Consider the following 25,834-nt stretch of genomic DNA (forward strand, 5'->3'; position numbering starts at 1 on the left):
GATATATTGATTTAATAACAGAACCAGCCAACTAGTCCCTCACATAACCCTAACCCTTGAGCTTTCATCACAGTGAAGATAGGTTTGTATTAATATCATTCCTTCAGTACTTAGGTCAACCAGCAACTGATGCAGTTTCTTGATGCATTTTATTGAGCCATTGGTCAAATAAGCATTCAAGTTCTCATTGTATTGTAAAATGTGATCTTTTTCCCCACAAAGAAAACATACAGATAAGCCTGTATCACGTGTGTGTGTGTATATGTATGTATGTATGTATGTATGTATGTATATATATATATATATATATATATATATATATATATATATATATATATATATATATATATATATATATATATATATATATATATATATATATATACATATACATATACACACACATACATATACACACACACAGTTTCACGTGTGTTGGTACATTTACCACTAAAATAAGGAAACAAACACAGTCATAAAATAAAAAATAAAATAAGTTAGTTAACTTAACACTAGTACTCTAAGTAGATGACCTTTATCACAGGTTTGGAGTTTTAACCAAGTTTTAAGTACCACGACTTTGGTTATTTAAAAAAAAGAAAACTCCAACCAACAAGCTTTCAATTAAATAATGTTTTTAGCTCTTTGGATAACAGTACAACCTGCTTTAGTTCCACCATAAAAGTCTCTGTAGCACCACATTAAAACAACGTATGTGCTGCATTCTCAAAAGTCTCTTGCTCAGCGTGTGTCTTGGGTTTTGTTAGGCATCCATTGTTTTGTCAGGAAGATCCAACTTCTGAGCCTTTTCTTCACTTGGACTCTCCCAGCAGATGGATAATGAGTTCATACGTGGAGAGGACGATGGCTGTGTTAGGGATTTGTCTAATTAGCTGTGGAATGAGTCCTCTATAAAAAGCTGCATAGCCTTCCTCCACCACTATTAACTTCCCCGTCTGGAAGAAATACTTGTACTTGCTGCCTTCCTCACGCAGCCTTGTCCGAATGACCTCTGTGGAGACAAAATGATAAGTCATTTGAATGAATACTTCTCTCCGACATTAAGTTGTTGTGTTGCAACAGACCAGCTGTGGATGTTGGCGTTTACCGTGTGGATAAGCAATGCAGGACGCACAACCCTTTGAAAAAGCAGCTGCCATCATCAGGCCCAGGAAGTCTGACGCTCCTTTCTCCTTTTCACCGTTCCGGGAGGTGAATTGGCTCTTGGCGAGGTGTTTCTTCAACGTCTCATAGATGACGAAGCAGATCATGGTCTCTGAGATGCCGGCATAAGATGCAGTTAGGCCTCGGTAGAAGCCCCGAATCCCTTCCGATTTGTAAACATAGCGGGCACACTGCAGTGCATTCATCTTCTTCTCTCCTTTGGCTCTAAAAGTCAAACAGGTCAAGCTCATTAGTGCCGAAAACATTTTTTTTTTTTTTTTTTTTTTTTTTTTTTACTGTTAATGATCATCTGATTTTTCTTTTCTTTTTTATTATATTGTCTCTCAAATTGCCAAAAATAATGAATGCCCATCACGTTACTATAGCCCAACAAATCCCACAAACAGTTCAAGTCATAATATAATTTTTTCACTATATCGTTAAAGAAAAGTTTTAAAGCCTGCATGGTTCTTTTGGTAAATGATTGTAAAGATTTACAAAGAATTTGTTTATGGCATTTACTATCAAAGTGGGGCGGTTTAGGGCCGATTGGAGGAGATTGCTGTTGACAAAGTACACACGGCGATATACTGGTAAGCGCAAATTACATTTAGCCATGTATCTAGTTAATTTAAGTTCACTTCATTTAATATTGTAGGTGTCCTTTTCTTTTGTAGGGTGCAAATATTCCACGAAAACAAGTTCCTTCCCGAGACCATTTTGCAGAGCTACCGTCGCTGCATCCGGAGCTTAGCGCTGCCCAAGACGATTGCGATTGTTTTAAAGCTATAGTTCGTAAACTTTTTTTATATTAATGAATGTCCGTTACATTGAAGCCATTGCCAAATGAGCGGATACAAAGCTAATTAATACTATCAGCTTCACAAAACTCTCTGTATTTCTCAGCATGGCTGTGTTCATAAATTGGTGTCGTCCGGCGACTTTCGTGCGCAGAAACTCGAGTGAAGATAATCACCTCTTCTGAAGAGTCCATCGTGTTTTTTTAATCCTCCGTGTTCTCCTTAGTTACGTAGCAACTGTGTGGAGGAGGGGTGGGAGTGGTGCGCGATCACAAAAGTCTTGGGTCATGTGGATGCACTGACAGAATTGTTGTCATTAGAATTCCTCATGGGGGAGACAGAAACTACGCACTATAGCTTTAAAGAAATGCAAACAACCCAAAGCCTTTTTTTCTTCCCTTTCCCAGAATGTATGTGTGGTGTAGCCAGACCTTACACCACAGTGCTGTGGAGATCTGCAATGCCAGACTACCTACAGAGACTTATTGGGTTGAATGAGTAACTAGTATAATTGAACTGAATTTTGTTAGAAGTTATTCAACAACCTCCCCCCCCCCAATCCCCATTCATATTATCACTATTTTGTGCTGCAGGACAGGTGTTCTTTAAAGACAGAGTCAACAGACTGGTTCTTGTATCCTCACATGGTACTACTGCCCTGTACTTGGTAATGTAAATATAGACTGCACGCAGAACAGTGCATCAGCACTGTCTATTTATGGAGCCGGGTCACACGCTCAGCCACCATTTTCACCTGGTATTAAAATCTGATCTGGGTGATCCCATCACAAGTTGACTGCTCTAAGCACAGGACCCAGGACACATTGAGCCCTAATCACTCAGACCACATTCGGAGGTGGTCTGAGCTGCATGTGTTCGCATTATTTTAGCAGTGTGTACGTGTCCTAGGACACATTAAAGACCACCTGCTCAACTGTGAGAGGAACTACGTACTTATTCAAAGTGTTTCATGTCACGAATAAAACGTCCCCGAATTCACCTATATGTAGGATATTACTACCGACTATCCTGCCCTACGTTGCAACATCTGCTGTTGCTATTTAGTAGTCGTGCATTGCCAGAGCTATCGCCACAGCGCTGTGTCAGCGCTGGAGTAAACCGGCGAGCCCAAGTGGTCAAAGCAGCAGCTGTAAAAAAAGATTATTTCCTATACAAATTTTCATAATGTAAATCCACCGTTTGTCATTTTAAAGCTTTTATTAAACACTGACAGAATCACGGAATTTGATGATAAAAATGTAACAAAAAACGTAGAATTTTCCAAAATGTGGATGCAATTTATAATCAAGATTTCCCCTAACATTATAAGTGTTTTTTGCACTGCGCCTACACTTGGTGAACACATATGTGTCATTTATGGGCACGCCATTTCTGTCCTCTGATCTGTGTTGATGTTTCACTGAGCATGGGGTTCCACACACACTCAGTACATTTACATGCACACCAATATTCCACCATTACTCCAAATATGACAATATTCCGAATTTGATACAGGTCACGTAAACAGCATATTCCGGTTGGACATTCCGAATGAGGCCTATTTCCGAATGTAGCATTTTCCAATTAAGACGTGGGATATTCTGGTATCATTCTGGTTTTAGAGGCATTGTTTGGACATGTATACAGTGCATTCGGAATATGCGTCTCAATCAGGGTTTTCACCGCAGGCTTGTGGTCAGCTCTGTGCGTTGCTATGGTTTCTGTACACAAACCAACCAGATAAGAAGGAGAAACGCAGCTACTTTTAAACATGATCACAGACTTGGATATCAACAGGTTTTTGGATTTGCGCAAACATCGCTACGTCGACCTTTTCGAGAAGCTGGTTGAAGGAGTGAAAGAGGGACGCTGTGTTCGCACGGTCCAACAAGTCCGCCGCCGCTGGTAAACTAAAAAAATCCTGTTTTGCACAGCTACACGTAAACGGGAATATTAGTGGAATGCTCACTTTCATTAGCCCAAAAAAAGAAAAAAACTACGTCCGTTTCTGGTCAAGCACTGTTAACAAGTAGGAGCGGTGCCCAGACGTCAGAGTAGCCTTCCATTAGAGCCACTCATTACATTTTGTATTTTTAGAATTGTTGAAATTGTATTCATCCCCCACATCCTTCTGATGACAAAATGTGCTTACATCTTGAAACACTGAAAAATGTAAATGGTAAACACGGAATTTGGTGAAATGTGAGTACACACAGGACAGGTGAAATTTTAAAGTGTACACACTTTTTCTCCAGCTGCATCCTGGTCTTGACCATCCAGATGGGGTTCATCAGAGAGTTAGTAACAAAAGCTGAGGACGGGGGACAAAAGAAGCAAATTCAGTTTTACACTGCAGTGTAACATAAGATCAATTTCATCCCCTCAATGTAACTCATAAGCGTTGTTGCATTCTAGTTCATTGAAGGGAATTACAGCAGAATCACAAAGAAACTGCAAAAGCATCTGCAAAAATAGTCAGATATTGACCTTTTTGAGGCCTACACTGTTCATTTGATAGATTTCAAAAAAGGTTCATGTTGGCATTGTGTAGACACAACATACAAACTTTACAAATATTTTTGCAGGTCACTGGATTGCATTACATTATACAGCTGTTTTACGTGTATGTAACATATGCTAACACGCAGACTGCTCACCTGCAGTACCAGCAGAGGACATGTGCACTACTCCACTGTTAGGGACAAACAGCCCATTGAACATCTCTTTAGATTTTGAGTATGCAGCAAAGTAAATGGCTCTGAAACACAGAGAACAAACTGGTAAGAACTCCGCACAGAAGCAGTTATAAAGATTAACACACAGTGATTAAATATGAGTGCATTTCCAATATGTTAATGTGGTTTTATAACTGCTGGGTAATTATGCAAATTACTGCATTTGGACTTGTGTTTGCCTTTGACACAGTCTGTCCAGAGCAGCCTGCTCTCTCTGTTTGGCTTCTGGAACCAACTGTAGCAGCACCAGAATGGGCTGAATAAGCACTGGGCACCACAGCTTCCCACAGATCTGCTCTGAATATGAACATGTCCAAGTTTGCCAGTGAAATGGAGGGACGGTGGAATTACCGGGCAAAGGATCGAGCTGCGGCTACTCATTAACTATGGGGAAAGTATTTGCAACCATGACCACGATCACCTTTTTCAGTTTAACAGTCTCAAAGTCTAAATCAACATTTTGTGGCAAATGTAGTAGAACTGTTCAATGTGCGGGTACATGGGACATAAAAACAGGGCAAATTCCTGACTAAAATGTAACTTTGCACGGTGTACCTACATAACACTGAACTTTTGTTTTGACTTAAGCCAGAGCAATTATCCAGCCATTGTCATCAACCAATCAATATTTGTCTGTTAAACCCTGTGACACTAAAACTACAACTACAGTTACTTATTTGGTCTTCATTTTATGTGCCTCGTGTCTAGTCAAATCAACTACAAGTAAAGAGACTGCTAGAGGGGGAACATGGAAGTTGTTGCGATAACAACTGCTTCCTGTTTATACGGCCAGCTAATGCTGTCAGCCATTAAAAGTTAAAAACAAACACAGCCTCCCCCTTTTTTTGTTTTCTTTGGTTAGCAGCTGTGGTATAATACACGTGAGCATAACGAAAGCTTTAACCTCTGCTTTGTTTTTGAATACACAAGGACACTTCATTGTGTCTTCTTCGCCAGCCTGTACACCAACGGGCAAGTATCAGTATACTCATAGTTTCAGGACATGGTTAAACAAACCTGCAATGGGTAGGGAGATAGAGTGTAGTGCAATGTAGACACTGATTTCACAGTACCTTGAGGGGGCCACACCAACAAGGTTCGGTCCTAGACCACGGAAAAGTGATCTTGGACCCTCTTTTTCTAGAATTGATCTGAAACAAAAACAAACAAAACGTCAAACACTAAAAACTTAAGAGTTGTATTCATATACAAGTTAAACTGTCTCTACATATCTTCAGAAGGTCTATCTGAGGTCAGAGTAGGACCCCCCCCCCATCTCTTGGGATGATTGCAGGAGCGTCATATTCTGACGCTCCTGCAATCATCCCAAGTGTTATGCAAGTCCTGTAACTTAAGCTGTTTTTGCGCAAGTTCATACATGAAACCCAGTGCCCTTTGCGGTGTTTGTCTAGTCACGTCAGCCAGATCCCAACAGGGTTTTGTTTTTTTTAACTCTTTGTAGGTTCTCCAGATGACAGTCTGGTCTGCCTGGGGCCACACAAAGGGGAGGGTACAACTGCAGTTTATGTTGGCGTCTGTTATGCTAACCTTTTCTCTCAAGCAATGTTCATGCATTCTACCTCTCTCACTGACACCCAATACCTCTTCTCAAACAACTGAGTTTAAAAACATAATGACTTCTTTTCAGGGCAAAGTAGTGTCCAATATTGAGGTTTTAATGACCAGAGGAGGGGATTATTGTTAGTTTTACATATATAGAACCCTTTAAATGCAAAGACAAATCTCTAACAAATCAATTTGCATCAGCTAAAGTAAGTTGAAAAACTAGTATAAGCTCTAAATTGACAAGAAAAATTTTGTTCAAGACAAAAAAAAATTGTCTTTAGGCATTATGTAACATAACAGCAACAGCCGAAAACCAGTCCAGACCGATTCAGTCTGTTGCCCCTGTCCTCTGAGTGTAAGATAACAATGACCCAGCACCCTGGTTAAAACCTTTCCTCCTCCGTCTTGGCCCACTGGGGATTGTGGTAATAATATATATATATATATATATATATATATATATATATATATATATATATATATATATATATATATAATATAATATAATATAAATAAATAAATAAATAAATATATATATATAACAATAGGGCTACGTTCACATACACCACAAAAAACATTGTTTTATGCATATCTTAAGAACTAGTGAAAAAGAAAGTTTTGTATCGCCCCAAACAGCCGATTAAAGACACAAAATATGGAATACCAGCCCCTACAGGTTAGTCCTAATAAACAGCAAAGTGCATCATCTGTAAGTAGGGAACACTTTGTTTGCAGGTAGAAAAATACAACTGCCTTAAGGGACAGCCCATAGCATGCTACAGCACGGTTGGCCTAACAACACCATAAACAAACATCTTACCGTAGGACCTGCAGCAGCCCCGGTGTAACAGTCCCTGGTCGGATAACCCCAGTGCCGTTTAGGGTGCCCAGCTGGACCTGGTAGATAGGTCGGAGAGCAAGACCAGAGGACTGCAACCGTGTCTTCAACACCTCCAGGGGGCAGGTCACTATGGCTCCCACCGTACCACTACATCTGCAAATTGATCACACAAATATAAGGATATGGGACTTGGAATTTGTTTAAAATCTTACAAAGAAAATAGGCAATATATTAATACAATAGATGTTTGTAACCTGTATGAAGTGGTTATATTATTTGCAAGGTTACTTGCAGTGTTTTTCCATCATAACACAGCTGAGGAGAGCAGGCCAAGTGCAATGAACAATTATGGTCAAAGAAGACTTTACTCTGGCTCCGCAGAGGAAATGCTCAAACGTTAACCCGACACATCTGGGTGCACAGGGTTTTACGACTCAGACGCTACACTTGGACAGCATTATTTGCCCAACAAAAGACTGTTTTAGATAATGTAATGATTTCAATAAATGTAGCTATTTACATTTTACATTGGTACATCCTTTAATAAAGTTAATATAGTTTTATGTCACCTTGTCAGTGACAAGCTTAGTCTGGAAAAAAAATAGGCTAAGCCTCTGTACTGTTTGTGTCTAAAAAGGCCAGAGTCAAACATCCTTCCAAAAGTAACACTTGATCTAATTATCCCTTTATTGATCACTAGTCTCCCCTATCTGAGTGTTTTAACATTTCATTAGAGAGAAAATAAATTATAATTCCTATGACATGTTCCACATTGCATAGCCTAATTTGACAAACAAACACATCATGTAACCATGTGTTGTGGAGTTAGCCATGACCTCTGACCACAAAGATAAGAAATCTAGGGGAACGGGTGCAAGAGTGCGGACCTGACAAGCCTGCTTGTAAAATTACATCGTGTGCATTAAGTAAGTAAGTATTGGTGTTGTTTGGAAATCGACCAAATGTTGTCATACTAGCTCGGCTGGTTTACTGAGTAATTGTTGAATAGAGTTAAAACATACATTTGTTGTCTGCATTCGACATACTGCATGTTTTGAGACCGTCTTTGATGTGATTCAGCCAAACAAATTGGTCAACATCCTTATACATCTGAGTAATTTTGCATTTTAAAATCATAGTTCTAGTTAAATAATAATGTAAAGGCCCTTCATAACGTTTCAAGGGTAAAATGGCGTCATTTTTAACAAGCCAATGTTGTTTACATATGACCTTAACAACAACTGGAAGACACCAAGCTCATCATTATATCACATGCTAAATGTCATTATTCGGAGTTTATAAAAAGCCATTTTCGGCGAGGTGGTGATAGCTAGCACGGAGCTGCTGTTGGTACAGTGTTACAGGTTCACGTTATGCAATACCAACGTTATGTAATACCAAAAGGGCATAGCTAAAGCTCTACTACTCTTGTGACTGCGCCACAACTGCGACGCGACACTTGGCTAACCGATAACTCGTCTTGAATTACAAACACGGTTAACGTTACACACTATAGCGTCCGTTTTAACAGAGTGCATTATCTAACAACTATTACTCGGAGAACGAATTCGACCTTCCAGACATACTAAACTATCAGCGAAATACTGCTATCTTACGGTAGCTAGCTAACGTTAGCCAACTTCCGCACGGATGTAGCTAGCTAACGCCGGCTGATAAAAATAAAAAAAATGTTGCCGGGTGGTTCATTGTCCACGACAACAACCTTAGTTAGATAATTAGCTTGATCTAGATATAAAAAGGTAACACAAACGTTAGTCGTTTCAAGTAGTCATTTTAACATAATAATTAAGTGAGCTAGCTAGTGAAGACACAGTTGTGATGTGACACAGAGAAACATGTTACATTCGGTGGATCGTGCTATGCTAAGACGAGCTAGCTTGCATTTATATACCACCGGTTAGCATGTTGGCTTACGGCTGCTGAAAATGCGTTATAATAACGAGTATATTCTACCTGGTTTTATACACAATTTTCAAAAGTACTTATGTAGCAAACAAGTGTAACCCAATGTCGCGTTACCCCTTCGTGTTGCATTAACCTTTGAGTTAGCTATTAATAACTTTCCTCCGGTAGAACCATTGGCATTAATGTGACTTAACTTACCCCCCGGCGAAGAGATTTAGCAGAGTGTCTTTCTGTGCCATCCTTCTCTTTTTCAAACAGCTACCATACTTGTGTTAGCTAAGTCAATTGTTGAATTCGCGTTTGTATCAAAGAGTAGGAATAGAGTGACCCCAGTATGTAGGGAGCGACGTGATTGCTCATGATTTACGTCAGTGGGCCGGACGGGGGTGTTGTCTGTGACGTAGGGACATGTGCTCGCCACCGCGCATACGGTGTGCCAAAGATGTCTTTCTCTATCACTCTGAGGTGTGCGATTGGTCTTTTTCAAGTTGTTGCATAATTATAACCAGCAACAAGGCTTAAAAAACACAGCAGAACGACACTTTGAACTTCCGAGTTCCTCCTGACCTTCAGTAGCCTATCAAATAAACAGTTTCTGCCTTCTGCATGATTTGCAACAATATTCTAAACCAAACACTATATTATTTATTCACACTTCACTTGTTAATTAGATATGACTAACATCAAAAAAGAATGTGCCATGATGATTACAATTGCCTTTTCAGGTTTCTCAATCAAGGTCTGGTTGGACAGGGGTGTAGGCACAAACATGTTTTGTGTAGGCACAAACATGTTTTTGATGTCTAGGCCTATTTGCTACGTTTTTTTTGGGGTCAAGTGACCAGGTCAGGCTTCTTCAGAAGTAGTGTGAACACTCAAATCTAGCCCAGATCTGATTTTTTCAGATCAGATTCAGGCCCAGATCTGATTTTTTTTAATGCGACCGCAGTGTGAACAGCCAAGGTGGATTTGATGTGACTTTTACCTCAAAAACCCTCGCTGCGCCCTCTCTCCCCGCGGGGAGGGGCGGGGCCCCCTGCTTCCAGTGCGGCTGTTAACCGGGGCGGACTGTCCTCATTGTTACCTAACCGCGCGTTGCATCGCCAGGGCGCGGATCGGCAACCCCACCGCCGCGGAGGTGGCGTGTGCGAGGGCGAAGCCAGAGTGGTGGAGGCCAGTAGCGGTCCTGACGTGCAAATTGGCCGTCCGGTCACACAGACCTCTTTAGTGAAGTTCCAGCCATAAACCCGCAAATTTGTCTCTCTTTCTCTTCAGTCTTCTCCTCCTCAGCACCTGCGCATTAATGTTATGGCTGCCATTACACAAACATTTTAATACAAAATAAAAGCGAAAATGTTGACTTCCTCCATAACCTCCCTAACTTTAGTGCAACAGCGTGCTGCGTCTGATATCATTGTTATTGTTCTTTTGCGCATGCAGGTCATTTCAAAACCGCAAACAGTTCACACTGGAATCTGATATAGGCCACATTTTAAAAGGTAATGTGAACAGCCAAACAAAAAATCGGATCTGAGCAAAAAATCAGAATCAGGCATTAAGACTTGCGGTGTGAACGTTGTCTCTCTTTGATTAGGCGGTTCCATAAGAAAGGGACAGAGGGAGATCCTGATATTCCAATAAACAACCATCTTTTCAGCAGAAAGATCACAGAAGAAGAAGAAGAACAACAACAACAACAACAACAAAGACCATGATTTTAACTGGACCAAATGACTCCATGCCTGTTAACTGTGACATAATGGACACGTGATGGTATGTGGTGTGTCCACTGTCCACCAATGAGCTGTGTGTAATAAAAACTGGTATGTAATTCCTACTCTTCCCTGATGATATGCTTTGGATCTACAGAAAGATAATCTACTTGTTTGTTTGGCTGTACAATACCATTGTGTCAAAACCAGCCACACTTGCTTTTTGTCCTAGATTTGAAATCTAGCAAGCTGTTTCCTGTGTTGACAGTCTACAGTCTAAATCTGTGATTAAAGAAAGTTAGGGTGAGCAATAAAGCTTATTAGGCCTATTTTCATTGCATAACAAGGTTTGAGTGTTGTTTGTATGAGTCTTGCCTACATGAACTCCTGTAATGAACTACCCACTGGCCAAATGTATTTCACTATTATCAGCAGTGTAACTAAGTACATTTACTCAAGTAACATACTTAAGTACAATTTTTTTGTATTTGTTTTTTTTATGCTTTTTCATACTTGTACTCCACTACATTTATTTCACAGCTCTGGTTACTGGTTCCTTTTCAGATTAAGATTGACACATTAAAACATATGGGTTTATAAAATATAATTTATTGTTAAAAACAACAAACCCGTGGTTCCCAACCTTTTGGATCGTGAGACATTATAAAAAAAGCTGTGTCTGGTTGGAGTTCCTTGTCACAATTCAGATATTAGCAATTCCCCTCCTCTCAGATGGTTTCATTTAAATATCCGTTTGAGGCCCAAAGGTAAAATGATAGCCTAGAAATCTAGACGCACCCTAGCGGCAGCAAATTTAATTTGCAGCCAGGGGGGTCTAGGAACTCTCCGTTGGCATGCCAGCTGGAAAAACCAAACTCTGGTCAGGCCAATCACATCGTGCATAGAGTCGGTGGGCGGGGCTTATGGCTGCTGCTGCTGGGAACAGCCTTTTATATATGTCAATGGGAACAGCGGTCTTCTGGAAGACTTGGAGTTAAACTTTTCTTTGAGAAAAGGACAAAGAACGGCACAGAAACCATTCTTAAAAAAGGAAAATGTGGACCGGATACGGCAAAAGTTTAATCTATCAACTAGCTTCCTACCTTCTTCGTTGGTCTGATGTGCAGAAGGAATTTGAAAGACAACCATTTATCCCGCCCCTCGGATTGAGCCCTGTCAATGGCGAGTTCCCAGACCCAACATCTTGATGTGGGTCTGGCTTGTCAGGCTAGTAAAATGATCCAGTATTTCACAAAATAATCAAAGATCCAGTCCAACTAAAAAGTGAATACAAAAGTGTATAGCAGGACTATGTTTATTTTTTTTTTTTCCATTAATCATCTCATGGCCTACTAACTAGATGGCCCGATACCATTTTTTTCTTCCCGATACCGATTCTGATACCTGAACTTGCGTTATCGGCCGATACCGAGTACTGATCCGATACCAGTGTGTCATATATTTTATTATGTTTTAACAGCTGTATACTACAATCCCTGTATGGATGTGATATGATTTCTATCTTTGTTGTCGGTCTGGCTCAGGTTAAACTCTTTGTGAAACATGAACAAACACAAACAATGAATGCCACAGAACTTTCTTTTATTATCCAGTTTGACAGTCAGAAAAAGAACATAAATAAACTACTTTAACATAGATTTTCTTTAGGGATTTATTATGTGGTATCGGATCGGTGCATAAACTCCAGTACTTCCCGATACCAGCGTTTTAGGCAGCATCGGAGCCGTCTCTACTACTAACTACCTCCACCAGCTACAACTGTGAAGTGCTAATTTTTAATAATATCAGTTACAAGGGCAACAAGTACTTTTACTCTGATACTTTAAGTACATTTTTAAGTCTAAGATAACAAACGATGGGAGGCAGCAACTGTAATGGAGTACTTCTACATTGTTGTATTGGTACTTTTTCTTAAAGTGATGGTTTGGAGTAATTTCACCCTAGGGTCCTTTGCACCATGACCTCGAGCCAAACACCCCCCAGAAGCTTTTTTCACCTGGGTCTAACATTGGGAGAGTTAGCGTAGAGTAGTGTTATCAGCTGAATAGCTTATTGCAGGGGCTAATGGACCCACGTTTGTATGAGTGCATAACCTATTTGTACTACTGTAGACGTTTGGTATCATTTCGGGCATTGTTAGTGGGGTCATTTACGAGATGCAAACGTGGGTCCATTAGCCCCTGCACTAAGCTATTCAGCTGATAACGCTACTCTACGCTAACTCTCCCAATGTTAGACCCAGGTGAAAAAAGCTTCTGGGGGGGTGTTTGGCTCGAGGTCATTGTGCAAAGGACCCTAGGGGGAAATTACTCCGAACCATCACTTTAAGTAAAGGATTCTTAATACTTGTTCTAACACTGATTGTCAGTCACACCCATGTTGTGCTCATAAATAAATGGTCTTCATGGTTATGTATAAAATGGAAATGCTGCCACCAAGGGGCCAAATATGAATCCTACAGGTAGAGAACAGGTTTATTTTTTTTATTTTTCTCTTTTTGTCTTATTTTTAATCATTATAGAAGTGATTTTGAACTACTGGCCTTGTCAGGTTGCAGCTGCTATTTAGATCCCACTGGGGTTGTTTATTTAAATCAGCTGCTGAACACAACTTTTGTGTGTGTGTGTGTATGTGTGTGTGTGTGTGTGTGTGTGTGTGTGTGTGTGTGTGTGTGTGTGTGTGTGTGTGTGTGTGTGTGTGTGTGTGTGTAAATTTAGCTGAACCTAATCCTGTGCCTCATATAAAAAGATAAATCATTGCAGGTATTAGTGTCTCAGTTTTTGTATCAGCAAAACTGTCAGTAATTGGAGACTGATGCAACAGGAAGAGGTTTAAATCTGCCCCCCCATGCCCCTTAAACCACTTCCTGCCCCTTCAATATTGGTTTCCCTCAGCCCTTGGCTCATGTACATTTAAATACATTTTATTTCAAAAGTATATAACTTGTTTGTCTTATCTTCAGTATTATTCCAGTGTAAACCTGCTTGTCACCCTAAATATTGATGTATTTTTGAATTAGCAACATTCACTGAAGTGAAATTCATGCATTCTCTATACAAAAATGAGGCAATCAAGCTTGAATGCTCTCGCTTATCTACCGTAACACTGACTCTTAAGGTAGCATTCTTTAGTTTCAAGTTTGAGTCAGTGTTTTCGTTTTCTTTCCTTGCAATTTAGTGTAACCCAATGCACCGTAATATCTCTGCAAGTTAGATACTGCCTTTTACATTTTCATCTCATTGAGATAACACACACTGTCACTCAGAACACACTCAGAGTAAAAACACTAGCATCAAACACCAATACAGAAATTACAAACTTTTCATCTTTACAGTTTGAGTGACTTCACACTACTGAATAGTTTCTTTAAAGATATATATTTTATAATATACCAATTTTACATAAGGTAAACAAGAAGGCATGAAAATCTGCAATTTGCTTCAATATAGTATTTTGTCGCTAGTAATTTATGGAAAAAAATACTAAAGGTACATAACCGTAACAAAGAATAGTGTGACTAATCCTGCCTCTCTCCAGCATCATGCGGAAGGTTTCTTCATCACATTGGATGTCTGCATCCTCTTTAAATACAAATGAATGTGGTGTTTCCATTGCTTTCACCTCCATTACTTTCTGAGAAACAGTAAGAATGCGGTTTTACTATCGTAAAGATATAGTGTTTTTCACATTTTATTATTATTTAGTATATAACCTCAGACATCTTACCTGGACATATTGGTAGCTTTGCTCTTTTACCTGTTTCTCTCAAACTGTACAGTGCATAATGGTGTCACTTATTTGGTGTTTGTATACAAAAAAAAGGCTTTCTGATCTTTCTCTGTATAAATACTGTATATGTTCACTAACTAGTCTAAAACAAGACACCTGGTTAAGCTTTCAGTTAAAATTGCAATCAGCAGTGTTTGAAATGCACCAGACTGAAATCTATTCTGTTTTGAATGTGTGGTTAACAGTTTTGACAGCAGTGTGTTAGCGTTTGAACAAAGTGTTGTAAATCCCCAGAGTTGTGCAGGTCATGGTTAAAGTCGTGGGATAAGTGTGTAGAGTTTTGAAAACTGTGTTCAAGCAATGAAAAAGAAACATTAAGTTTGTTCACATGAACTGCTGCTGTGCAGACTGGGGTTAGAGTTTTGCACGTTACTCCAGTTGTGCCCACTGTCGTTTAGCAATCACAAAAAACTAATAAGCTTAAAACATTCAGGTTTTGTTTACTATTATACTCACAACCTGTAGCTGGTTTGGCAACATTTTCCCACAGTATTTTCTGCCTTCTTGCACAAGACAAAACAAATAAATAGATTGAATATAATACATCATAAATCACTAAGGATTACAAATAATTTCTATAATTTAATAACTTAAATTGGTGTGACTAAAATAGGATTGCTTAGTTTCTGCTGTTTTTTTGTTCTCCTGCAACAACAGATTTTCTCTGCTGGGGGTTAATAAAGGTGCATCTTTTGTTAACATAATAGTGTAGTTCTGCTCAGAACTGGCTTTTACTACACATTTTTAAGAGTAGCTGAAGACTTTTTGCATGGTAAACACTACCATCATTTGCAGCATTTAATGATATTGCCTAAATACTACAACTAATATTTGTCCATCGCCTGTAGTTTGTTGACATTTAATAGCAGATTCAGGTACAATTCACTTTGAAATAAACTTTAATAGATACTTACAAACAAATCTACAACATGGAATACAAATAAAATGGAAGCTGCAAGCAAGGAAAATAAGGTGTGACAGTATGTCCACGTCCAGCTGACCACTGAATAAGGAGCACATCTGCACATTAAAAAAATACTAGTCAACAGGTCTATGATATGGCATTTAATATGTTGGCAATCCAATGTTCTATTACAATTTGTGCAGCACTTTGTGGATTGTCTTGTCGTTACGGTGCATTAAATCTAAAGTTTGCCGATTCAGGCACGCCGCCGTTCACCAACATAGTCCGTTTCCCCAACCCCTTTGTTTCCCCCTTAACATGTCATAACAAACACTACATCAATGGTGCTCAGCTATGTGCCAGTGAGACCCAAGAGTAGCAGCGGTTTTCATTACAAAGAACCTCTTAAGTGGATATGTCATTGGTTAGTTTCCATTATCTGGCTGAATATGTGCAAACCAGTGAAATCAGCTGATGGAGACTGGTTGAATAAAAAAAAAAAAAAAAAAAAAAATAAAAAAAGAAAAAAACACAGCACTCTTGGGCCCTGACAGCATGTGGTTGAAATCTACTGCACTACAAAAAGCAGGAGTGACAAATGTGTTTTTTCTTTTTATAAAAAAACAAAAAAAAGGACATGATTGTATTGAAAGATTTCCTGCAGATGCATGCTACAAATAATCACAGTGACATTATCCTAAAATTCCTGCTGATGTTGCTCCTGACGGATGCCTTGATGGTAAGCAATGGGGTAAACTTCCATATCGCAGAGAAACCTGATAATGCAGTGAGTGGTCGGAGCTGCTCTTCAGCCAGCTGCCAAACATTCCTCCACACTGCACTACAGACTCTCTATGGAGTGGTCAGCATCTCTTCTGTGTTGTGTGAACTGCAATTTTATTTAGTATCCATTTAATAAAAAAAAAAAAAATAATAATAATCTAAAAGCAACTAGGATTTCATGTTATAATTCTCAATTTGAGAGGATGTACAGGTTGATGTGTGTGTGCTGCCACCTTGTGGTCAGAGGCTAGCAGTGTATTTCTGCACCAACTCTCAAGTTTAAATTCCATCACACAATTTAGTTTTAGCACAACCAATAACGCATCAATTTAAAAGGCTACAAGATATAAATTCATTATCATAAAGTCTGCAGGTCACAGCAGAGAAACCGACCACATATGCCACATTAACCTACAAACTGGAGGAGGTACACCAACATGGTGACTGTCAGGGCATCGCCTGGATCAGCATGTGCATAGTGCTCAGTGATTCCTGATTTTATAAAGTTAGAGAATACAATTGCAAAGAGTCATAAAAACAGGATAAGAAACTCAAAAAGGTGTCCAGCTACTGACACAGAAGCATACTTGAAGGCTGAGTCAGTACTGGAGGCTAGAGCAATGTTGTCAAACGGGTTCATCCCCAAGAAGGATCCCAGAGAAACATGAGAAAGAGACGAAGGTGTGCCGAATGTGCGGTCACCGCTGTCATTGGTAGAGCAGGTAGTTCTTGAGAGAGGCCGGTAGTGGCAGTCTATGGATTTCACCCAGACGGTCTCTTCCTAATGCCACCCTCACCGAACGCCGACACAGATCCATCAGAGAGAGGGGTTCAGCTGGGGGGAGGAGACAAGAGAGGTGAGGTGTTGGGTGTTAGCAATGGCTGAATCTCATTTCAGGAGTGTGTAAATGTCAAGCGTTAAGTCAAATCTGCAAGGGGCTGTTTATAAAGTATACAAGTATATAAATTAAAGTGAACACAGAGGGGGAGTGAGTGACTATAAAAGTGGGAGTGGAACAGTATTATAACCTTTATCCTCTATTGCCATAGAGAACGCAATAAGAGTGTATGAGGGCATAAAGTCACTGTTGTGCAAGATAAACATGAGCCATGGCATGCAGCTCCCATTAGAGGAAGGATGTATAAGGATGAAGTTCACACTGATGTGGAATCCACTCTGAAGAAAAGAAATGGACCAACATTCCCAGCAGTGGTATTAAAACATCTGGGTGCTGCAGTAGAGTGTGTGTACTAGGGAGAACATCAAACTAACAAATAAAATTCAGCACATGTCTGTGTGTACTGTAGTTTACATAGATTACACAATAGGGTAACACTTCAGGCAGTTTGCTCTCTAATAGGGCCTACAATTTGTCCAAAAAGAATTACATTAATGGGTTTTTGGTAATTACTGATAATTTGTCAAAGATTTTTTTTTTGTACTGCTTGTCTGAATTTTTTTTTTTTTTTTTTTTTTTTAATGTGATTGACATTTAGGGTTGGGTATCTTGAAAAATGTAAATTGCCATGCCAATTTCATATCCAAGTTTCAGTATATATACACTTTTTGGAAACCTTACCTAGAGGAATATAAATAAATCAAATCTACAAACCCTTTTAACAAAATATGCCAAATAATCTTAAATACAGGTATTTCATTTTAAGCAGCAATATAACTTAAAATAACATAAAAATTAAATATGTGATTTAAATAAGAAAATATCTTATCAAAAAATAAACACATTCAGTGTAAAATTGTAATACGTGACTTCAAACTAATTTACTTGCAGCCTTATTCTTTAGCTGCAGTGCCAACACTGCATACTGGCTCCTAACAGCCACAGGATTACCAACATTTTGAGAGACAAAAACTACCTTTAACATCAATTGATAAGATTAAGGATTTCCCCTCTCTACATCCGACAGTAAGAGGAATGTCATAAAATTGAAGCTGGCTTTAATGCGTATCACTGCTGCATCTGTAGCGCTTCTTTTCCACAGGCCTAAACTAGGTCGAGGGATCTGAGCTGAACATAAAAATCTAATGAGCACACAGCACTTGGGACATGTGGGTAGTACAACATGTTTTGATGAGGACCGATATTTCCTCATTTAAAGCCTCTGAACACCCACACAGGTGTTTTCAGTTATTCTGGCTGATTACTCTTTTCAGGTTGAAGGTGGGCAAGAGCTTTGATGGGAACTTATAAAAAAGAAAAAAAAAATAAAGGTCACAAATTCTTTCTACTAATAAGGATGACAAAAGGTGTCATTTGTCCCACCATAACAGCACTAGTAGTGGACAAAGGAAGATGTCGAAACTCAGACTAATCACACCCACGCAGTCCTGGAAAAGGTCCAATCCGCCACATTAACTAGAAACACCTGTGTGGGTGTTCAGTGCCTTTAAAGCTCATGACCCTTTAACCATGGAATAATTCATCAAATCAAAATCATTAACCATTTGTGTGTGTGTGTGGGGGGGGGGGGGGGGGGGGGGAGGGCGCGACAAGCAGCTTGTTTTTTGTACTTAAAAAGGACCACTGGAAACGATAAACACCAGCATCTATAATAGAGGGGCTACAGCACAGTTTAAAAACAAAAGCAAAGTACAGTTATTGACAAGCGCTAGGGCAGGTTACAGTGAGATATGATTTCTGTCAACTCCTTACAAAGATTAGGACACAGTGACATCATTCTCATGAGAGAAGTTGATTAAGAGATGTAGTTAAACATTATTCATATGTAATCTGGACTACCAGGAAAGAACACAAATAATGTCATGCTATCACTGCTTTACATAACTGTTAGGGAGGCAAAGTTTCTGAAAAGTCAGCTCTACAGTAACCCTCTGCAATAATATGTCCCGCTTAGACAGTATGACTAACCCTTAACTGTCACACCTTTGTTTATTGCATTAATAAATGCAGCCACTGGTTGTGTAAGAGCTGGGCACAAGACATCATCACGGATGGCAAAATACCATCTCTCATGAGAGAAAGAAATAACAGAGTATTTCAAAAAAACATTTAAAGTTTGTACTTACGATCAAGTCCATTTATGTACCGGATTCTTATTTCACAGTGTCCCCACACGGCGCTCACCACTGGGTACAGCTTCCTGCCCTTAAGTCCTCTGAATGCCACCCCTAGATAATGTCCATCTACTATGTAACCCAGAGTTCCCTCATCCATGTCTAAGACTACTAAAAGGGAGTCTGGTATTATGAAGGTGTCGTCTGGCTCGAGGAAGGCCGGGTAGGTTTTTCCTGGGTGATTCTTGCCATCGTGGTAGAGTTTACTCCTGCACAGGTCCCAGCCCCAGGACTCAGCGTTGCTTCCTACCAAAGCTGTGTAGCCCACGGAGTGCAGCGGGGCGTCACTTGTCGCCACTCCGACCACAGCGTGTGTGCCCCTCTGACGCATAGCCCAGCTGATCTCCCACACATGCAGTCCCCTTGTATAGCCAACATGGCCCCGGATGGCGTCCGTGCTCTGCGCCACAGGGTGCCTGTGAAACACCAGCTTGTTGTCGTCCTTGACAAAGATGTTAAGGGAGCGGTCATCGTTGTTCCATGAGTTCTGGACCTGGACGTCCACACTGGCAGGTGGCATGTCCAGCAGCAGATCCAGTCGAGACGGCTTGGTGTGACTCAGGGCCTGTAGCTCCAGCTTCAGGGGGCTGAATGCCGGATCCCGCATATCAATGGTTTTAATACCACCTGGGACTTTTTGCCCCATGCTCTGGGTGGTTATAGCAGCTCCCTCTTGCTCCTCCTCTTCCTCCCCCCTCCTCAAAGACTAATGGGGGGAGTAATCAGCCTCAGACCCTCTCCTCCACCGTGCTCCTGCAACCCAAGAAGCAGGTTTGTTGCTCCCTCCTGTCACTAGCTGCAGACAGTGAAGCTCACACCAGGTGTGTTTTGAAGCCTTCCTGGAGATATTAGAAGAGATGCAAGCAGATAAGTAACAAGTTCATTATTACCTAATCTAATTAGCATTATTTTACTTTGGGCCAGGAAACATTAGCATCAGAGTGTACAAAACAGTTTGCTAAACATAAGGCACATTGTAAGTCCATCCTTATCATGCCCTTTGATGGCGACAAAAATGGTACATCTGCTGTAATTACATCATTCTGCATTTATTGAAAATGTTACAGTGTGCGTTTACATTTTTATGGTAAATATACTCAATGGTTTAACTTTATTAATTTGGTCATCAGTGGACAACAACGGATATTAATTGCTGGGCTGTTAAGCGGCCTCAAAAGTGGCTTTGTTCACATGTGAGATTTAGCATATAAACAAAGAAAGCAGTGTCCCATGACCTAAGATTTCTGAGATGTAAACCAAAAAAAGTGATCTACACAAACAGTATTATCATAAAGGCAACAGCAAGAAAACATGTATCTGCTGACCATGGCAAAGATGTACTATATATCAGTGTGACAAATTTTCTCACCCGTTTGTTTTCCCTCCCTACCAGTTCACTATAATGTCGAGCCAACCAAGAAAGACAAGACCAACAAGTTTTCTGCCATAAACTTATTTTCTATTGGTTGAAAAAAAAGATTATGTATAATGATTGCACTTTTTACAGAGAATACACTGGCCACAATGGACGAAAGGCTACAGTTCAGCTTGTAAGAACTGACAGGTTTTAGCTGCTGTGAACACAGTCTTTCTAAAACACATGACTGACTAGGGTTGTAGAAGAGTAGGCTATATATCATTAATCATCACCTTTAGAGATTTTGCTAACCGTTTATACCATGCATTGTGGAAACATTTTTGCAGCAACATGGTTAGGTACTTTTTCATGTTTTTAATCTGCTGGATAAGCCAAAAGCACACGTTCCTGTCTGGTCATTTGATCCGTTTCTCAAATTGATTTTCCGGAAAATAATGCAACATCAAATTACATACACCTTTGTAGAGGTATTTGATCAATTCATATGCCTAACAACATCAGCGAGCACAATTAAGGAGGTGCCTGCTTTACTTTGCCTTTATGATTGTTTAACCCACATTAAAGACAACATACAGTATCCAACAGTGAACACATTTTGAAATAAATCAATATCTGCTTGAACGCATTATTTTTGGATTTATTCTGTTTTTGAAAAACTGTAAAACCAAAAAAAATTACCCCATCTGATTTGACTGCTTAGCTTTAATTAGCTGGGATGGATTCAATTTCACTGATGTCCACTTGTGACTAGGGCTGCTCGATTATAACCTGACTCCGCCAGATGGATTGCTTCGCATTTGCTCGGCATATCCATCTGGGAACTTTCCGTTGGAGAACTTTTGGGAAGGGGTGGAAATACTGGTTAGCTGATTGGTTGAACCATCTGTCTATCACCTATGTTGGTGATAGACGGGCCAAATCAACCAATCAGATCTACGAAGCGTATGAAAATACAACCACAAGCCCGCCCCTGCTGCTGCAGGCAAAGCATAGCTCGTTAGCTCAGCAAGCAAGCAACATGTCGGTAAAGGATATCATTTTTTATTTGTGTAATGAGAATTTAGGAATAAAAGACACCATTTCAGGTTCCCGGTCCATATTCCAAAAGAAGGATCCAAGAGAAAAAAAGCATTAGCGAGCGGCTAACAGAATTAGGGCTACCGCTGTCTGAAAATACTGGTTAGCTGATTGGATAAACCATCTGTCCATCACCACCTAACCCACCTCAAAACCAACGCTGATTGGCCCGGTCGTTTGGCTAACGGCTCCAAATTTTCTCTACCTCAAGATGCCAGACTGATCTGCGAGTGGAAAACTGGAACTCGCGAGATCAGGACAGTCTCACGAGGCTAGCTCGATTATGGAAAAAAATATAATCACGATTATTTTGGTCAATATTGAAATCACGATAATTTAAGACAATTACCTTGAGGTCTGGAAAGATGTTGCAATTATTGAACTTAAAAAAAAAAAAGTGGAAAAAGTTAAATAAATCAACAGTAAAAAACTACTGTGAAATTTGCCTTAATACTTTTCCTATTTAAACTTTATTTTTTCATTCAGAACACAAGAGAAAATAAGAGTTTACTTGCAAAACGTAATGACCTAAATAATCGTTTTTCTCAATTATTCCGTTTTAAAAAGGACATGTGCCGACCTACAAAAGACCATAAAACATGTCAGTGATACATTTTCACGTGAATTTATAATGTACCTGATCTATAGATCCAGCCACTGTACGAAATCTAGATCAATTAGTACACAATGTCTGACAGAGGAGTAACATGATGCGTGATCCAAATATTCATATCATCAGCTTCTACGGTTTATAAAACAATTTTTATTTAGTGTTTAGAGCTCTAACTGGTAAACACTCATGCTATTATGTGCTCCTTTTGCCAAGTAACTAATTTTGGATCAGGGCGCACAAACATGAAGAAAACTAAATTAAAACTTGATTTGATTAGTTGTCCACAATTCTTTCAATTACTTCTTCGCCAGCTTTTCTTGATAAAGCAGAGTCAATCCTAGAATTTGTGATAACATGACGTCGCCAATTTGGACACGGACACACACACACACACGGACACACACACACACGCTAATGACCATGAAGAAAAACACTAAGTACTACAACAGTAGATCCCAGGCCCTCCATGAGCTGACATGTTACTCAGCTACTACTCCCACATCTCCAAAAAAAAAAAAAAAAAAAAAAAAAAAAAAAAAGGAAAAAAATAAATAAAATAAATAAAAAAACTCCAGCTATTTCTTATTATATGGTTGTCTAGTCAGAGGGCAACAGGAAAAATCAGTAATAAAACATCTTGCCTAAAAAATAAATAAAAATAATTAGTTTGAGGTGCTGTTGGACCACTTGAGGAACGAACAGTTTCAGGAACTCAGAAACTTAACAGAAGCCTGATGAATACCTGCTGTGCTTTACTTCACTGGCTCCATTACAATAAACCACAGCTGTGACGGGGCATTTTCTGTGGACATTTAATCCAACAACATCTTCGCTTATTTTTACATTTCATTTGAAACTTTAAAAAGACATCTGAAAGCCAATAGTCAGGCCATTATTTTATAGTGAAATCCGTGGTCTGATACCCCACACTCCGAATTAAGTATCAATATCCCAAAGACATATAATGTGACTTTTTGAGGGCGCAGGTGCTACTCTTTGGTCTTCGTATTTCAGCCTGTGTTGCAGCTAGGCTATATAGAGCATTGTGTAATGTGGAAAAAACTGTGCTGCTGGGAAGGCCACTCTAATTGAATTGTAGACAAGAGTTCATTGAGAAGGGCTTTTGGCTCTTCTTCTAATGCAAGTAAACAACCATTTAAATGGGTCATGTCTGTTCAGTGATTGGAAAACAGGAGAGGAGAAAAAGCAAGCAGTGGGTGGCCAGCATCTCAATGTAAACAATCTCTTTTTCAATGCCTGTCCAGCATTCAGGCAGAGTGAAACATGTTCATTTGCACACTCTTTGAGCCAGGAGTTCACCATTCCTCTCCCTGTGGCAAAGGGCCACCTTACAACGCACACAACATGCAGTAAGTAAATTAAAAGTAACAGAACAACAAAAGGTCTTCCCACATTTACCATGGACTTCAAAACAAACATACCCATTAGTAGTATAAAAGATGGCTTGTGGAGGGATAAATTTGGGCTGGGATCCTGGACTGGCCCGGCCTGGTTGGGGTTCCTGGGCCCCTGGGTTGGTTTGGAGCTTATTAACATGCAGGAGGAAGGGGTTGCTGGATTTGCTGAGCCAAGGAAACAGTTGTCTCTATTATAAGGCCTAATTTAAACCAGTCCCACCTGAACTTAAGCCATCGCTTGTTTGTTGACCTGCTAAGTGCATAAAGCTCAATGTTTACTAAAAGACAAAGTCATCCATTGTACTGAAAACTGTTGCTGAATATTTTTTTGCCATGTTCAATTATGAACAGGTAATTTGGAAGGGTGTAGTTCATAGTGCTGTTGAACTGTATTACATTACACTGATAGGTGTTTCTATTATTTGGTATATCCTCTGATAAATTGGGTTAAGAACATACAATAGATTATTCGATATACCAAAACATCACAACTTCCACAATAGGTTTACTTTCTATCTTTATTAATACTATTTAAAAGTAGTTGTACATTTTTATTCCTTAATTTTTAATATTTGTTCTTGTATCCTATCCTATTTATTATTTCATGTATATGGTTTCCTATTATTTCATGTATATTCTGTATGTGTGTTGTGTGTCTGATATTTCGCTGCTTAATTTGCCGTTTTTAGTATCAATACACATCAGAAAACACCTCTCATAATGTAAGCAAGTAAGTAGTACCACTAACTACAGTCTCCAGAATGACCATAAAGTTGAATTAACACCTCTCTAAAAGCAGTTTCAACAAAGAACCTATAGTAACCTTAACGAAAGTACAATGTATGGTCTTAGTTTACGGTAAGTATACCTCATAAACTTCCAACTGAGTTATGTAGGCCTTCTGGAGAAGTTAACCAATAGCTTGCCATGCTAGCTAATGTAAAAGCAGCTTATTCTTCAAGTAGCTCTCTAGGGCCAGGTAGCCGTGTGCTCCTGGACCAAGTCCATTCTCAACCATCTGAACCACAAGACCGGAGCGGCGCGTAAATCGAGCGAACCACATTTGGAACGTTGTTTCTATTTACTTGAAGCTCGACCGCGCTCGAAACGTTAGTTACACAACAAGCAGCACCAACCAACCGTGTTAGCTAGCATAAACACCAACCAAACAAGGCTAATGCTAATAAGCGAAGACAAAACAACTAGTTACTCCTTTTATACTGGACGTTTGGGAAGCGACAACCCCTTGCGGTTGTTGTTTTCGATATCAAGTATATGAACGTGATGTAAAGAGAAACACAGAAATCGAAACAAGCGCTTCGGCAGCCACCATATGAGCAGAAAACAGGGGGAGAAGCGAGTGAAAAGCACACAGCAAACAGACCTTGTTAAGTTGGGAAACGGAAACAACAGAGAGGATGAGACCAGGAGAGGAGGACACGGAAATTCGAGAGGATTCAGAGTCTTCCCCTAATCCATCTAGCTAGTTTTCCGTTTCCTTGTCGTCTTACCTTTTACCATTTCAGGCTGGACATGAATTAGATAGAATGATGATGGCTGCTCTCTAACATCTCTCGCATCACGTGATAAAATGCGCCCAGCTGCTATGCTAGATTAGGACCTCCCTACTGACAGGCTGCAAAGTCAGTTTCATGTTGGTATTGCAGTTTATGCTGATTTTATGTTTTTTTTTTTTTTGTTGGTTGTAAATTGAATTATGAAACTATATACACATTTACATTTTGCAGTTGACAGGTTTAATTTGTATTCCATAATTCTGAAAAATTCAAGATTTACAGCAAGGACATATGCTCATCGCAGGTTCATACCATACAGTCTATGGTTCATAGGCTACTTGTATTCTGGGTTTCTACTAGAACATGTTTACATACTTTAATAAAAAAGAAAAACACAATATCTTCCTGAAACGCTCCGTTTAAGTGCTTGTCTCTTTAATCCCCCCCTCCGGAAAAAGCCCAGTCTGCTCTGATTGTTCAGTGTTTCCGGGTCTTT

At 39.6% G+C, this 25,834-nt stretch overlaps 2 protein-coding genes across 3 annotated transcripts; both read right to left on the minus strand.

Annotated features, from left to right (window-relative positions):
* Positions 1-404: 404 nt before the first annotated feature.
* On the minus strand, positions 405-9,407 carry slc25a33 (solute carrier family 25 member 33). The gene is made up of 7 exons (XM_028583596.1): positions 9,231-9,407; positions 7,086-7,259; positions 5,773-5,850; positions 4,622-4,722; positions 4,209-4,275; positions 1,109-1,389; positions 405-1,012 (listed from the first exon to the last, which is right to left on the minus strand). Exons 1-7 carry the CDS (start codon positions 9,269-9,271, stop codon positions 813-815), a joined length of 942 nt encoding a protein of 313 aa, XP_028439397.1. The 5' UTR covers positions 9,272-9,407; the 3' UTR covers positions 405-812.
* Positions 9,408-15,435: 6,028 nt separating this feature from the next.
* Positions 15,436-25,422, minus strand: spsb1 (splA/ryanodine receptor domain and SOCS box containing 1). 2 transcript variants are annotated; one of them, XM_028584111.1, is made up of 3 exons: positions 25,333-25,422; positions 19,288-20,174; positions 15,436-17,076 (listed from the first exon to the last, which is right to left on the minus strand). In XM_028584111.1, exons 2-3 carry the CDS (start codon positions 19,979-19,981, stop codon positions 16,949-16,951), a joined length of 822 nt encoding a protein of 273 aa, XP_028439912.1. In that variant the 5' UTR covers positions 19,982-20,174; positions 25,333-25,422; the 3' UTR covers positions 15,436-16,948. The 2 variants fall into 2 exon arrangements, with proteins under 2 accessions (XP_028439912.1, XP_028439913.1); XM_028584112.1 differs by lacking the exon at positions 25,333-25,422 and adding an exon at positions 25,206-25,326.
* Between the last annotated feature and the right edge of the window lie 412 nt (positions 25,423-25,834).

The sequence above is a fragment of the Perca flavescens genome, chromosome 7, assembly GCF_004354835.1.
Source record: "Perca flavescens isolate YP-PL-M2 chromosome 7, PFLA_1.0, whole genome shotgun sequence".
NCBI classification, from domain to species: Eukaryota; Metazoa; Chordata; class Actinopteri; order Perciformes; family Percidae; genus Perca; species Perca flavescens.